This window comes from Pinus tabuliformis, chromosome 2_1 (genome assembly GCF_031772625.1).
Source record: "Pinus tabuliformis cultivar Carrire ecotype Pingquan chromosome 2_1, CPIR1, whole genome shotgun sequence".
Classification (NCBI taxonomy): domain Eukaryota; kingdom Viridiplantae; phylum Streptophyta; class Pinopsida; order Pinales; family Pinaceae; genus Pinus; species Pinus tabuliformis.
The window spans coordinates 451,719,906-451,736,630 of NC_142299.1; the positions used below are offsets into that span (position 1 = coordinate 451,719,906).

General features: G+C 36.1%; 1 protein-coding gene across 2 annotated transcripts in view; it reads right to left on the bottom strand.

Moving 5' to 3' along the window:
• Positions 1 to 16,725, bottom strand: part of LOC149200872 (putative chromatin-remodeling complex ATPase chain) — a 53,375-nt gene that overhangs the window by 28,344 nt on the left and 8,306 nt on the right. For both annotated transcript variants that reach the window (XM_089402808.1, XM_089402807.1), the window contains exons 2-4: positions 4,831 to 4,962; positions 4,319 to 4,425; positions 4,110 to 4,222 (exon numbers count right to left, since the gene is read on the bottom strand). In XM_089402808.1, the coding sequence (XP_089258934.1) occupies positions 4,110 to 4,222; positions 4,319 to 4,425; positions 4,831 to 4,962 (352 nt within the window). The remainder of the gene's footprint in view (positions 1 to 4,109; positions 4,223 to 4,318; positions 4,426 to 4,830; positions 4,963 to 16,725) is intronic.

Genomic DNA, 16,725 nt, shown 5'->3' on the forward strand with positions numbered 1-16,725 from the left:
ACCAAACCCAAACACATTGAAGAGAACGAGAGGCCACCAAAAATTAGATTTGACTCCAATTAAATTTGGAAAAGTCCAAAAATATCAAGCCTTGGGAGAAAACCTTGATAGATCAGACCTCAAGCACAAATCTTGACATAACAATAGATCAGACCTCAAGCACGTATCTTGACATAACAATAGATCAGGCTTTGATCACATATGAGTTTTAAGATTTTAATCTTTAGGAGTTTAGGGTTTTGTAAGTTTTTTCATTAAGAAATGATTTTATGAAGATCAGCGAGTCTAAAAAGCACTGGAAGTTTTGTTATTTATTACAAAACTTCAAAATCCATTTCATTTTCCACAGGATTTATTTCATAAACTCAAGATACATTTCCTTCTCCAAGGGAACTGTTTCCTTCTCTGGGCAATCTCCTTGCAAGGTGGATCCAAGAGGGATCCTGGTGAATCCCAATCCTGATCCATGGATTCTACACACAAGAATAGAAGATCCAGTAACACAGATAAAAACAGATCTATGAAAGTATAGAAAGATCGCAAGATTTTGCCTACAATAAATGTAAACCACCTCTCGCAAAACAAGGCTACCACCCTGTGTAAAGACCAAGGATAAGATCTTAATTAGTAACAGAACAGAAAAGGGAAAGTAAACAGACATTTTTTAAGGATGTTGCAGATAGCTATTTACGTGGATTAGCAATAAATAGTCATTTGCGTAGATCGGAAAATTACACTTAGAAATCCATGATTTAAGTAATTTATAAGTAAACTTTGAAAATTAGCCAACAAATATGTTATAATAAATTAGTAAAAACTGAATATTAACAACTAAAATTGTATATGATCACAGCCCAATCTAATAATAATAATCTAACTTTTAATGTCACAGCCAGGCAAAGCATCAAATTGGTGAATGAGGATGCTTTGTTTGTGGGACAAGTGACCCCCCTCCACACAGCAATTGACTGCTAAATCTACAGAAGTGTACATGCTCTACCCCTCCCCTGGATTTGAACCTGTGACCTCTTACAACCATAGCTATAACACATTTAATTTTTACCACTCTTTTAGCCAACAATAATGTTGCTTGAAGGAATTTTAAAAATGCAGCACACGTTCCATAAGGACCACCTATTTGTTTATACTATTATAGGCAATATAAATATTAGAAGGTTTCTAAAACCAAAAACAACTTTAGAGCTGTGTTACCAGATCTGCTAACCCTTAGGGATGGATCCACAAATCAGATTCAAATCCAGATTCAAATTCACCTGGATCTGCTCAGGATCCATTTCAAAAACATTTCCTGTGCTGACAGAAATGGATACCTCCACTACAAAACACATCTCAAGAATCATTGACAGATCCTGCAATTTTGGGCTCTTTATAATATGAAAATTAAATGTTTTTCCCACCACACCGTTTTCACCAAATTTCATTCTGTGTTTACTCACAACTTGACTGTAATTCACCAGTTCACTTAAATCTAACATTAAAAATTGAATTCAGTCATATCCCAGTGTATTGTAGCCCTATCTCAGTGGAATAAGACTTGATGTGTTAATTTCAAAAACAGTGGGGAAGATGACAAATGCCAACGAGGAACATGGCAGGCACTAAGAATAGATTTTAACTTTCCACAGTTTATTCAATAGTTTTTCCCATTCACTTCATAAATTATAAATTTACAATGTACTAACAAATAAAGCTACAAATATTACACATTTTCAATGGACTTTACAACTATTTTACACCCATTTATTACTAATACATATATAAAATATGTAAAGGTATATACATTAACAACCCCAGACTTATCTCAATAGAATTTATATATATTAAAAGATTAGATGTGTGACTATTAAAGTGTTAGTGTGTGTGTGTATTATATCTGATAATACTTATATTATTTATATTATAATTTATTATTTACATATTAAAGCATAAATTAAAATTTATATATATAGAATGTGATATATTAATTTATTTTTTATAAATATCATATATTCAATGTGTTTCCATCAATCTAAGTAATATTTTTTTTAAAATTATGTAAGTTTTATGTTTACAAATTATAGAAGGGCTTGTCTACATTAAAAGTAAGGAAACAGGTTCACAGCCCAAGCCCACAGGCATCTGGCGGAGTCAAAGTCTGCCTCCTTACCACAAACACATTATTTAGTGTGGCCAGTTTTTGTCTGCACATAATGATGCAGCTCCATCCATGTCCAGATCTGGATCCAAATCCCAGTGTCTTGGCTTTAAAGATTCACATAGAGCACAAAATTAAGCAGCATGGATTAGGTATAGGACGGTATAAAGCAGAAAACAATTTCATTCTGCTATGAGAGCACTGAGCAACCATGAAATAAGGTTGGTCAAGCACAATGGAGGTTTTTGATGCAATAACATACATTACAGATTATGTTGAAAGCTACTTTTAGAAAGCCTGGTTGTTGGCATATCTATCAGATTCTTCAAGCAACGCATAAGTAAAGGTAATTTCTATACAATTTAATTGTTGAAAATGTGATAACAGCATACATATTATAAGTCTGGTTTCAATATCTGTCAGATAGGTTTCAATGTCATGGCAAAAGGCTACCAATGGATCCTATGTCACAGGGTTCGCCGAATTTGAAAGTTCAGGTTCGAAATTCGACGAACCTAAAAAAAATTGAAATTCGTTCAGGTTCGAACCTGAACGACAAACCTGAACAAATTCGAACCTAATCCGAACCCGAACCTGAAAGCGAACCTGAACGAACATTAACACGAATTTGAACAATTTTTTTAGGTTCAACAGTTTTTTTTACGGTTTACGAGAAAACCATGGGTCGCATACTGGTTTTCTGCAACGCTTCTGGCCAAAATGTTCTTTATAAATGATGGTGCTGGAAGGATTTGGCACAAGCTGTCACCGGTCGGTCGAGTGTGTTTGATTGCGCCGTATGTTGTGCAGTGCGTTGAGGAGATCGCTGTGGTCTTGCTGCCAACACCTTGTGAGTTCAGTCACTGGCTCACTGCTAGAGACTACAGCCACGGAAATGCGAGGAGAAGCAAAGTTCGGAAGTATTAGAGGAACAGCAATGGAAATTCCAGTAGCTGTAGCAAAATGAACATTTTAAAACAGAAATAAGGGATAGACCCTGTTCCCTGCAAAGGCCAAGCGCTATGAGACGCTCGAATCCATAAGCGAAACCATTGTCCAACACCTCCTGTATATTTAAAATCGGGTACTCTGGGTCGACTCGCCTGTAGATGGGGTTCAAGCCAAACTGAAAGACCTACGACCTAGCGACCCGCATTTTTAAAAAACACGAGCTCTGCGCTCACCGTTGTTTCTATTCATCCACCCCATAGCCCTGGTTTGCTTATTTTTTACGAGGGGCTTTCAACATCGCTATCACTCTTCATTCAGTTTTTCGCCTGCCGAATTGGAGCTAGAAAATAAAAATAGGAGATAGGAGATGGTTGGGATGTCCGGTTATATTAAAATTTTGCTTATAATTTTGCACAAATATTTATGATACATTAAAAAAAATATTGAAAATGGCATTTTTATATAAATTTTTATGATTATATTTCTAACTGTACAGAAATTTATGAAGAACTTATTTATTATCTTACACTTTAATGGCTAAGACATTATTTATTAAATGATGGTCATCTCATATCTCATATCTAGATGTTAAAATGATTAAATTATTCATGTATGTTTACTAATAAGAATTTGTATTCATGTGTTTATGGATCGATTTTTTATTTTTTATTATTTTGTCATATATATATATATATATTGAAAAATATGTATAGTCGAACATAATGTCGAACCTCATTCGAACCTGATCGGAAAATTCGAATTCGAATCAAACTTAATCATTGTCGAACTCAAACCATGTGACATAGAATGGATCTGCTTTTCTTTCCTTTGTTTTAGACAAGCAAAAACTGTCATGTAATAACCATTGGAAAAAGCAACATAAATTGTTTACAGTGGCAACATAACAACAGGCACTTTAAAACATCAAAGTCACTATAAACCAAAGTTGTTACACATCAAAATACACACAGTTCAAGTGCAACCAGAAGGCAAAGATTCATACAAGAAGGTTGTGTCATTAATCTTGTGCTCCCGGAACCAGTTAGAGAATTCTCCTCTTCTTTAAGGTACTCTTCATCTTCTTCTTCCTCGGTGATTTTCGATTGAAGCCGACCTCTGGTCTCAAACAAGTAATAATTAGATTTGTTTTTTAATTTTGGTGGCATCTTTATTTCAGACAGGTTCATCAAATATTAAATGCACAATGCTCACCTGCCCCTGGGTTTTTTCTCTTTTGCTGCATCAGCACCCTGAGCAAAATGAGCAAATATCTCTGTTTGCTGTAAAAGAAACTTCAATCGCCCTTTTGCTTTGTTATTCTGAAAAACAGCAAAAACATTTGTCACAGGGCTAAAGTTTAAACATTACTGCTTCAAGCTCTCTTGCCATGCTTAGTTCTGGCACATTCAATAGCACCAGGAGATTATATAATCTAGAAAGCACATGAAAACATTCATTTACATCATGATAACAGACAAACTTAAAATCATGTCAAATGGCAGCTTCCAGCCCATCAATGAGGCATGACCTCTAACTATTATGTAAATGCGCATGGGTTAACAGTGACAAACAAATTGCCCACGGGGCTTTGGATTGACGGTGAATGGGTGCGCTGTTAAGGCACTCCTTGCAATAGGTCACTGGTTCAAATCCCCCGTGGGTACTTAGGTTAGTCTTAACTAGAAAAAAAAACAGTGACAAACAAATTTCAAAATTCAAATTACCATGTCTGCATCAATTGCAGAATTTTGCTGAGACAAAGCTTCAGAAAGCTTCTCCTTTTTTAGCTTCTGAAGTTCTTTGAGTCTTTGCCTTTCACGCTTTGCAACCTCTGCACTCACTGGTTTTTGCTGGGCCTGCAAAACCCAAAGATAAAATCAACTGACTTATTAAAACATAAAATCCACAAATAGACACAATAATGGAAAAATTATATAAGACAGAGACAACTTAGATATCTCTTTATTTGCCTTGGCTAAAGCTTTACATAAGCCAAAAGACTAATACGAATGCAGAGAATAATGTTTAACAAGCAAATTTTCTCTTGGATAATTGAACAACTTCATCAAAAAGAATTCATTAGAAAAGACTTCTAAAACTTATGAGTACTTGCCCTATAAAATTCCTTGCCTTATCAATCCCAAAACTAAGTTGCAGGAAATGTCGAAACGTTTCGAAGTTTCCGAAACGAATACATTTAGAAACATCACCTCCCAAAAATGGAAACGTCAGCCAAAAGATTGGTTGAAATGCCATATGTTTATAAGTGAATAACACATTATCTTGCAAGAAAAAAGAGAATAAGACCCATAGATGACAATGTAGAAGGCAAACCAAGTCTATATTAACTCTCATAGATGATTACATAATGGTCGAGTTTCGATCAAGTTTTGTCCGAGTTTCAGAGTTTCGAGTACGGGTACGCCCCAAAACGTAGGGTTCCTAGAAGTTTCGTGCAACATAATCCCAAAATAATAAGTTGGTCTGAAATTTGATGGGACTGCAAAAAAAATCTGAGCAGACCAATGAATGATGGTACTTGAGGATGATAATTCAGGAAGATGATCAACACATATGCAGTAAGAATTAATCTTGCGATGAGCAATAAACTAAGATCATAACCTTAGCCTATGTCACAAGATTCGCTGAATTTGAACCTTGAGGTTCAAAATTCGGCAAACCCAAAAAAAAATCAAATTCGTTCAAGTTTGGCAAACCTGATGGTCAAACTTGAAATTCGAACCTCAACAAATTCGAACCTGATAGTCAAACCTCAAATTCAAACCTAAACGCAAACCCAAAGACGAACCTGAAGCCCAATTTTATAAAAAAAAAATTAAAAAATTTGGGGTTCGAGGTTAGATTTCGAGCAGTTTTTGTAGTTGTTTTAAGGTTTATGAGAAAAACCATGGGCAGCACATGGTTTTCTTTTGTTCCACTTCCCACCAATTAGTTTTCCGTTGTGGACACAAGTTTGGCTTTATTTACCATGGTTGTTGATATATTTTCACAAGCCAACTTCAATCTGAGTGTACTCGCTCTATTGTGCTCAGTGCTGCCACTGCGTGTTATATTCTCTGCAATTTCCTAAATTCAATTTCTAAACGTTGTTTGTCCCTGCCGCCTAGAGCATGAAGTTAATAGTGGTCGTGATTTATGGCTCGTGGGTGCTCACTGCTACTCATAGTTTTATTGATTGATTTTGATTTTTTATTATTTTATGTCATATATATATATAGTCGAACTTAATGTCGAACCTCATACAAACCTCATCGGAAAATTCAAATTCGAATCAAACTTAATTGTTCTCAAACTCAAATTCAAACCCAAACCATGTGACATAGACCTTAACAGGGAGCTCAACAATGCAAGAATCTTAAATTAAGCAAGCAACTAATAAGAAGATTCAATTCTCGTTATTAATCTGATAAATGAAACGTGGAACATAACTCACTTGCATACGCACCAATTAGTTTTCCGTTGTGGACACAAGTTTGGCTTTATTTACCATGGTTGTTGATATATTTTCACAAGCCAACTTCAATCTGAGTGTACTCGCTCTATTGTGCTCAGTGCTGCCACTGCGTGTTATATTCTCTGCAATTTCCTAAATTCAATTTCTAAACGTTGCTTGTCCCTGCCGCCTAGAGCATGAAGTTAATAGTGGTCGTGATTTATGGCTCGTGGGTGCTCACTGCTACTCATAGTTTTATTGATTGATTTTGATTTTTTATTATTTTATGTCATATATATATATAGTCGAACTTAATGTCGAACCTCATACAAACCTCATCGGAAAATTCAAATTCGAATCAAACTTAATTGTTCTCAAACTCAAATTCAAACCCAAACCATGTGACATAGACCTTAACAGGGAGCTCAACAATGCAAGAATCTTAAATTAAGCAAGCAACTAATAAGAAGATTCAATTCTCGTTATTAATCTGATAAATGAAACGTGGAACATAACTCACTTGCATACGCAAGTTCAGATCCAGACCCAAGATTTACATAATCACACCTGCTCAGTACTAAAGATGGTGATTGGAACCTAGTACCCTACAATCATTGAATCAAAATTACAATATTCAAGGATATGGGAATAGGGGTAGATCTTATCATAATAAAAAGAAATAATCCCCTTCGGTGGCAGAATACATAGAAACAATTACAAATCTATGTATAGAAAATAATTATTTTTGGTAAATGGTTGATCATACCCCTCTTTGAAGTATTATGATGAACAAGTGTTTGTAGTTATAAAGGAGAAAAGACAGTGCGTTAAATATTTTGACTCTTGACAGAGACCAAATAGAAAATTTAAGGCTGGCTAAATCATAGTATTCAATACTGCCCAGTTTGAACCATGAACCGATCAAACAAGTTGGTTCATTAGCCCAAGCCATCCTACTTGTAGAAAAACCAGTTTTGAATCTTGCGAGCTAGGATTTCTGGGCCTAACTGGCCTTAAACTGGCCAGTTTATGAAGGGAACCGGTCAATTTTTCCATAAACCAACCTGCTTATTGCCAGGCCTGCTACAGACCCCATAGAAGGTAGTTTTGAGGGAAACTAGAGTTGTTTTCCTCCAAAAACAGACACTCCAAATCATTAAGAGCATGTCTCCCCTCTCATTTGCCTCACACATCTCAACCTTAGCAATTTTAGCAACCAATCGTAAAGTTAAATTCCTAAAATTTACTCAAATTGTTAACATTATCATGAAAGGACTCAAGATGTTTGAGAGTGGTTTCAACCCCATTGGATTTCATATGGATAAAACTAGAATTTTAGACCTCGCTCAAAATCCAGCAGACTTAATACTTTTCAAGATTTCAAGATTTGGGGGATTGCAATGTTTCCATTTGATTGTCATGCATGAGGGTAGGTCATTGGCATTTGATCAAGGGCATAAAGCCCTTAAGTACCTTGATGTTGGTGGCATTGATTGTTGAACTCTATTGATGTTGGTAGTATTGATTGTTGAACTCCTCTACCATGGATTTAACAAAAATGCACCCTTCACTAGAAGGAAAAAAAAACTGGTGAGGCATGCTAAGCTTTTTCTACCACATTATAAACACGAGGAGATGAACCCTTCACTCTAACCAAAATTATTGGTTAAGCATGTTAAATTTTTTCAATCTCTACCATATTATAAGGATGAGCAATCCAAGTTTGAAGACTTTGAGCTAGATGATGTTTATGTAGCTCTTATTGATGATGTTTATGTAGCTCTTGGTGTTGATCAATGATTTGTAGTTTTGATGTCTGGTTTTGTTGCTGCAAATACTACTACTGAGGTTGCAAAGGAGTCTAAGGAATCCTCAAACTCTGAGAGTCTGAGCCAAATGATGTTTATATAGTTCATGTTGATGATCCCATGTCTAGTAGTGGTGATGAGCATTGATCATGTTGATCACTGATATGTAGACTTGTAGTAGGCCAGTCGCCCCATAGCTTGTAGCACATTTTTTTAGACTCTAGAGCTCATTCAAAGCCTCATTGATTGGGTATTTTGTTGTTGATATGTATTGCACTCTATGCCATTTTGATATATTCACTTTTATATGGTATATAAATTAGTAAACTTTGCATATTTTGTCTCTATTGGTTTGGAATCATGCTTTTAAATGTTAAAAATAGTTTTTTTCGCTAAAAAAAATAATTATTTCATGTATTCGTTTAAAGACCACTTCATTGATATCTGACCAATCTCAATTTGTTTGGCTCCAATTTGAAACCGAATTTGAAAGGTGGACCAATCCAACCATTGATTTTGATTTTGAAAACTTTGGGCTAAATCAAAAGCATTTGATACTATGAAAAGTATCAATGATATACATAACAAAGAGGTCTGAGGAAAAAACAAAGAAAAAGTTGAGGACAAATCATATCAAGCTAGTGCAAGATATTATTCATCTAAGCAACAACAAGACCATGAAATCCAAATAGTGAAATCAAGAATGGGCTATTGTAATGTCAAGCAAAATATGGACTGGAAATGTCAATAAGGTGTATTTAGAGTGGTTGTGATAGAACATTACTACCCTCTCCACCTGGGTTCAAATCCCAATTTGTATCATGTTTGCTCTTAGCAAGCCAATTGTTAGTGATCTATATATAATCTAATCATGTGTTGTTGACCTAGCCTTCTGCCCTCAAGAATCTAGGGTTTACCATGGGTACCATTGTCGAAATGAGGTTATGTGCCCAAGCAATCCCCCTCGAAATGTATGACCTAGAAAAAAACTTATGGGTTAGAAATGTGCTAGCATAATTACAAAGTTCGAAAGTTTGGTGGGTTTGGGAGGGAAAGGTTTGGAAAACCTTGAATTTTAAAAAATGATTGAAAATCTTATAAATGGTTTTTTGAAAACCTAAAATGTATAAAAGCTCATTGAAAGCATCTCAATAATTTAAATTATCACAGGTGTTGGACACCTAATCCACTAAGGGTTATGATAAGGAAGTTGAACAATCAAAGGAGTCCAAGAGACCTTGGAAGATGAATCCAAGAGTCACTCCAATGTATTATAAACGTATATCGTGTGAATAATATATGTGTTCAATGCTTATCTTTCATATATTCAGTCTTCACCATGGTTGTGTTTAACATCATATCAAAGATCTAGGTTTCTTGAATAATCCTGAGTTTTTTCGTACACCTACAGCCTCTATGCAATTCGTTATTTTATTCATGCTCTACCTTTCAAAGTGAACACTTATGTTGTTGACCCTTGTTATGTGGTAACTAATCTATTTGTGGTTGTCAGTGAGTGACAAACCCATTTATTTTATTGTGTGTTTCTCAAAGTTGAGCGCATCAAACCTACAATGTCCCAAATCAACAATTGTGTTGGTAGACAGTGTATTCCTAGCTGTAGTCTGTCAAAGTCTGCATACATGTCTATACTCCACACCAAGCTAAGGTTGGAGTGTAATGCACAAGTGACTCCTGCAATTAGGGCATGTTAAAATTATACACAAGATTGTTACATATTCTATTGTGACTGAACCACCAACTCTTCTAGCAAATGCTCTATGTTGCATCAATTATTTGGTACCCACTTAGAATTGTGGCTGTTATTTCACTCAAATTTTGTGGCAGTGTCAATGCTCTAGTGTGCTCCAATAATCTTAATCTCTATCTATAACCTATTTCTCTACATCTAACAATTATTTCCCTCTTTTACATGAAGTGTAACACCTCTGTGTCATATTCTTATCTCCATATTTACAGTTGTCTATGTGTCTTATATTCAAGCTAACCAAAGTAATTTCACACTCACCTGGCACTGAATCTAGACATTCATATCATACTTGCATTCCTTTTTCTTGAGAAGTTACTCTTTCCTCACACACACTAGATTGTAATGGACTCATTTCGATTATTATTCTCTCTATGCTTAGTGTCAACAGAGCATGACTCATGGTCTATGGTCCAAACAGAAAGAAAGTTGCTTCTCTATACATTAGAACTTGAATGGTGCTCTCGAAACATGGTATGAAATGACATTGTTTCCAACTCTTTTGTCTTTCTAAATTTGAAGGCCTCACTTCGAGATTCAAACAAAGGTCTGTATTCGATTTATATGACTTGGGGGCTCCTCAACCTACGGCAAATGTCTTGAAGGCTCTCCATAGGACAACAAAATCAAAGCTAAGCCTCAACCTAAAGCTGAACTCAAATTCTCAATTTGCTTGCACAAGATCACATGACAATGGTTTCTATTGGGCATATTGTTTTTCTTGGCATAAATATGTTTGATTTCTTTATGGAAAATGTATTGGAGACACTGATTCTACAAAAAATTTAAACAAAAGGTTTTATGTTGTAGACATTTACACCAAAATTCCACAATTATTCAATTTGTTGTTTACATTTTCATGTCAATTCAACATTATGGAAGGGAATCAGATTGACAATGTATCGTGCATGGAACCGTGCTTTCAATGGTGCATAACTCCTACATGTTGTGGTATGTTTGTTGTATGACAGTGAATTTTGGTGTGTTGTCTAGTATATAGGTTGGTCAAAACTCTGGTGCATTGATAATTAAAGCTTCTTGCTGTCAATTAAAACTCTGTGTTGAAGACCTTGAACTTTTGGTGCGGCTACAAGTATACTTGTGTAAATCCAAATATTTGCAAATAAAACTAAAGGAGGAATTCCTCATTCCGTCCTCATGGTATCATTTTCATGAGCTAGATTTGTGATCGTTGTGGTCGTGTTGTTAATCCTCAAAGCAAAGTAAGCACCTCTTAATATATGGATAATTATAGCGAGAGAATATTTTAAGAAAGGAAAAAATTGATGAGTTCCCACAAATTCTCGAGGAAAGCTCTAATAGAGAAATTAATGAGTTCCCACAAATTCTTGAGGAAAGATCTAGTAGAGAAATTGATGAATACTTTTCTAATGTAAGTGGATTGTGAATGCATTACATTCATTGTTGCTTTGCTGGTTGGAGCATTAAGTTCGTGTGTTGAAATCTTGGTATGTACATTGAATAGAGTTATTGTGCACTAGTTGTTTGGTGCACATTGCAGCAACATTGAATTGTGGGTGAGTGTTGCTTCTTCCTCATCGGTTCATAATTGTGATCAGAAAACAGCCAGAGTTTATGAAGTATTAGAGTTTCTAAAAACTTTGATAAAATCTCCTGCCAATGGCACAATTAAAATCAAGAAGAAAACTTTGTCTAATATTAGAACTTGTTTGCACAATGCACAAGAAAAAATTGAGTTTTTGCAGCTTGAGACACAGCTACAACAAGAAGAGCTACAACAGAATAGACATCATTCTGAACCTATTTTTGTTCAAAACATTGAAACAAACTAACATCAACAAATCAATAATGTTGATCTAGTACCCAATAAAGGAGCAAATTTGCAAAAAAACGCAAAAATTCAACATACACTTCCCAAGCCCATCATTGGACCTTGGGAAGAGCTTGTCAATAACAAAAACAAAAGCAATCTTGGATATGACAAAGATATGTCCTTACATATTCCAAATTACTCAAAGCCCATCCAATTTCAGAGTGTTGAATTTCTTCATGACAATTCACCTTCAATTGTTCCAAATTCTATTCTTCTTCCACAACAACCACAACAGATTGTTAAATGCCAATAGTGTGACCGAGTTGGCCATATGAAAAATCACTATTTTGATCTTCATCCATGTGAGCATTGTCATAAAACCACTCATTCTTCAAACAAATGCTTCAAAAACAAGCCTCCTACAAGAACAAAGATTCATCTTGGATGGATCGCTTCTTTGCAATGGGCTTCAACAACCAAGAAAATATTTCAATCATACATCAAAACTTGTTCTAGAGTATTGAACAATCTTGCAATTGAGTTTTATCTATCTTCTCACCTTGTATCTGACAAGGGGAGAAGTAATGGTCATCTACAAGCTTCAAAGCCACATCAAGCAAGCATGAGCCACAACCTGAACCTATTGCCTAATTCAGAGTTGTAGCCAAAGACACAAAATTTCAAGCAAACCTAAACCACAAGCTGCCATACCAAATTCAGAGTTGTATCCAGAGACAAAGATGCCCCTGAGCATGCCTTTGGTTGGTGGTCAACCTTAAACCATCTATGCAGGGTTGGACCTCCCTTTTTAGGTTAAGCTTCTCCCTCTTCAAAGAATTGGGGACACTTCCTCTAACAAAAAACTTGAGCTTCTTCCCAACTTTGGAAGAGTTCCAAAAATTGCATTCAAAAGTTGGTGGTCATCCTTAAACCGTTGCAAGTTGTAGACCTCCCTTTTCTAAGTTGAAGGTATCCCTCTCCAAAGCATTAAGGACACTTCCTCTAGCAAAAGATTTCAGCTTCTTGCCAAATTTGGAAGAGTTTCAGGAACTGCACTAAGTGTTCCAGTGTTGGTGGTCATCCTTAAACCACCACCTTATGCCAGCATTTCAAAGAACACATTCAGCCTAGTGTTGTCAAGCATTTTTGCACATTTTGTATTACAGCTCTCTTCTTGGACTAATTCGCTAAGGATTATGGGGAGGAAGTTGAACAGCCAAAGGGAGTCCAAGAGACCTTGAAGGATGAATCCAAGGGTCACTCCAATGTATTATAAATGTATATCATGTGAATAATATATGCATTCAATGCTTATTTTTCATATAATTGATCTTTGCCATGGTTGTGTTTAACAAGAAATATAATGATTGTTATCCTCCCCACCTAGATTCAATTTCCATGAATGATATGTTGAGCTCATATCAAGTATATTGTTGCAATGAATTTGAGCATTGTTGTTGAATGGCCTTGACTCCTGAGGAATGCCTTACCCTTACCTATGAGTTAGGGTGAAGTGTTCGATTACATGCGAAAAAAATTATATATAATATAAATGGTTCAGACATCCAAAACATGTAAAAGTTCAATGAAAACTAAGCATTTTAGTAATTAGTTATCACAAGAAACATATTACCATATACAAAAGTATAATTCAACAACTTTAACCCCCAAATACTCTCTCACTCTCTCTCTCTCTCTCTCTCTCTCTCTCGCTCTATATATATATATAGAGAGAGAGAGAGAGAGAAACATATGTTTGGCTCCTCTCTCTCTCTCTCTCTCTACACACACACACAAAGAGAAAAACATATATGTTTGGCTCTCTCTCTCTCTAGTGTGTGTCATGGAATACATTAACATATACAAAAGTATAATTCAATAAATTTAACCCCAATTATATATGTCAACTGAGTTTATTTTGTGTTTGGAACAATGTCATCAAAACCAATGGAACTGGTCAATACAACCAATCTAGGGGTCAAACCAAAATGGTTCAAGGTTTGGAACCAAAAATGGCTACTTTGGTACCAAACCAACCAGTTCTGTAATGAAACTAACGAGTTTGGTACCAAACCAGCCTTTTTTCACTAAATCAACCAATTTTGTTCCAAACTAACCAATTTCATACAATGTGACCAAAGACATTCCAAATGCAATTTGTTTTGAAAAAAATATGAATTTTTTGAGTTGGGTAGCCTAATATTCAACATTGTGGCCCTATTATTGCTATGAAATTCATGATAATGTTAAATTCTTGAAACAAACCAGTGTTCCACAGGGACTCGCCCCCTCCCCCCATAGGGGTCTAGTTTTCTCGCTCCCCCGCGCTCCGGGGACTTGGGGACAAGTAGGGGTCGTTTCCCCACGCTCCCAAAAATGAGGAAACTCAGGGGGACGTGCCAGGGAGTCGTTTCCCTTTCCTGAGGGAGCATTTCTAAAAAGGGGGACGAGGGGGGTCATGAGGGGACGAGGGGGGTCACGAGGGGACGTGGGGGGACGAGGGGGGACGAGAGGGAACAAGGGGGGACGAGGGGGGATGTGGCACACGTTTATGCAAAAAAAAAAAAACGATTTTAATTAACTTAACGCTAAAACTAATCTTTAATTAACAGTTAAACTAAGCATAGGGTTTTGGAATTTAGCTGTTTCATGTTATAAAAACCGCAGCGTGAACACAGAACAACACACTCACAACCTTCACTGAGCGCTCCACTCACAGCCTTCGATTTCACTGTTCAGATTCCAGAACTCCTCCCTCCCTCTCGTCGAGCATCGTGCGAGCAGCACCTCCCGTCAAGCATCGTGTGAGGAGCGGACTGCTACAGCCTAACAGGTAAGTAACAGTTCATGAGCATTTGCGTAACTGCGTTTACATCTCTATGTTCACTTGATTTGATCAAGGATCGAGCTTCTTATTTTAATCGTTATACTCAGAAATTTTAGATGACCGAGACCATCAGATGCAAACAGGCTGCAGAGAGGTAATGCATTGTATTCACTTGCTCAATCCCATCCGCATGACACCGAGACCTTTTCTATAATCAACCTCAACGTGTATTGAGTTGCTATGCTTCAAAGGGGATGAATATGTTTGCAAGTATTAGCTAGTCTGAAGTGCAAAAGTATGTAGCCTTAATGCCACCGAAAATTAGAGTGATCCACCTATAATACGAAACTTAAGCCCTGATTTGGTGCTTCAGTAGAGAACAGAGAAATTCACTTCTTATTTCTGGAATTCGAGCTAACAAAAATTGAGCTCTAACTTCAGAGTTCAAGGCCGAAAGCTTGGGACAGACCTTCCTTCATCGTTCAAATGCTATTCTAGTAGACCTGTAATCAACCAAACAACAAGAATGAAGCCCTAACCCTTCAAAGATTCCTTCATTTTGCTCCTGTAGGGTGATCAAACAGTTCAAATGATAATTCGTTAATATCTTCACATCTTTTTATATTTTCATCAAGATACATCACATCTCAATTTATATTCTAAGTAGGAGCAAAGGATTTTTTTTTCATTTCTTTTTTTATCATTATGTTTTGAGTGTTACTGTTCACTGTGTTTTAAAAAAAAAAATTGAAATTATTTTTGTAAAAAAAAAATGAAACCGTTTTTGTTTATAATTTTTTACTATATTAAAATTTAATTTTTATTTTAATTTTTTTCTTGTAAATTAAAAAAAATCAGTGTTCAAGAATCAAAACTTCAATGTGTGTGGCATGTGCTGTCGCTATAATGTTTCTAAATTTTTTTTATTTTCATTACAGGTTGCAACTTACATTTTGACTTGTCATTCAACTTACAACTTACAAAGTTACAACTATGAGTCAGAGTCAAACTTCTTCTAGGAATAGTGAGAACAGTGACAGTAGCTACAGTGGTAGTGAGCCACATGATGCACAAGAAGAAGTTGAAAGCGATCACAAGGGAGCAAGATACCAGAATAGGCATGGTGTAGATTCTGGAGGCCCACTAAGAGAGCTGGAAAAATTTGCAAAGGGGACATTTAATCCTCTAAAACCACTTCTAATCTATGCAACTAAACTGCCGAGAAAAAAATCCAAAAGTTGGTGGTGGCTCACGTGATTGGGTCTGCAATATTTGTGGGCATCACTTTGTTGGCAGCTATACCAAGGTGAAGCAACACATTTTGGCTATTACAGGTAAAGGAGTCAATATGTGTTCCTCAAAGAACCTGAATTCAGCTCAAAGAGAACAACTTTGGAGGCTAAAAAGGGCAACGACTGGAAAAGGATTGTTCTCTAGTAGACATGTTGATCCATCCACAGATATTCCTCCATCCAGTGCTTCACCAAAAAAGACAAAGGTTTCCACTGGTGCATCTCATTCTTCTACAATGGGTGGTACTGGTACAGTGTCTGGGATGTACAACATTCTAAATCGAGATGACACAGATGATGCAATTGGCAAATTTCTTTTTGCCAATGGGATTCCCTTCCATGTTGTTCGTTCTCCTTATTACAAGGAAATGGTCCAAGCAATTGCAAAAATAGGGCCTTCATATGTACCACCCAGAGAACATAAACTACGAACAATAATTTTGGGTAGACAAGTGTCCAAAATTAATGTGCAAAAAGAGAAAATGAAACAAACATGGTTGAGATTTGGTTGCTCTATTGTTATGGATGGATGGACGGACATCCGAAAACGCCCACTAATCAACATCATAGTGACATCTTCAAAAGGTCCATTCTTTCTTAAAGCATGCATCTTTCCAATTTGAGATTCTTCGAGAAGCTATAGAGGATGTTGGGCCTGATAGTGTGGTGCAGGTT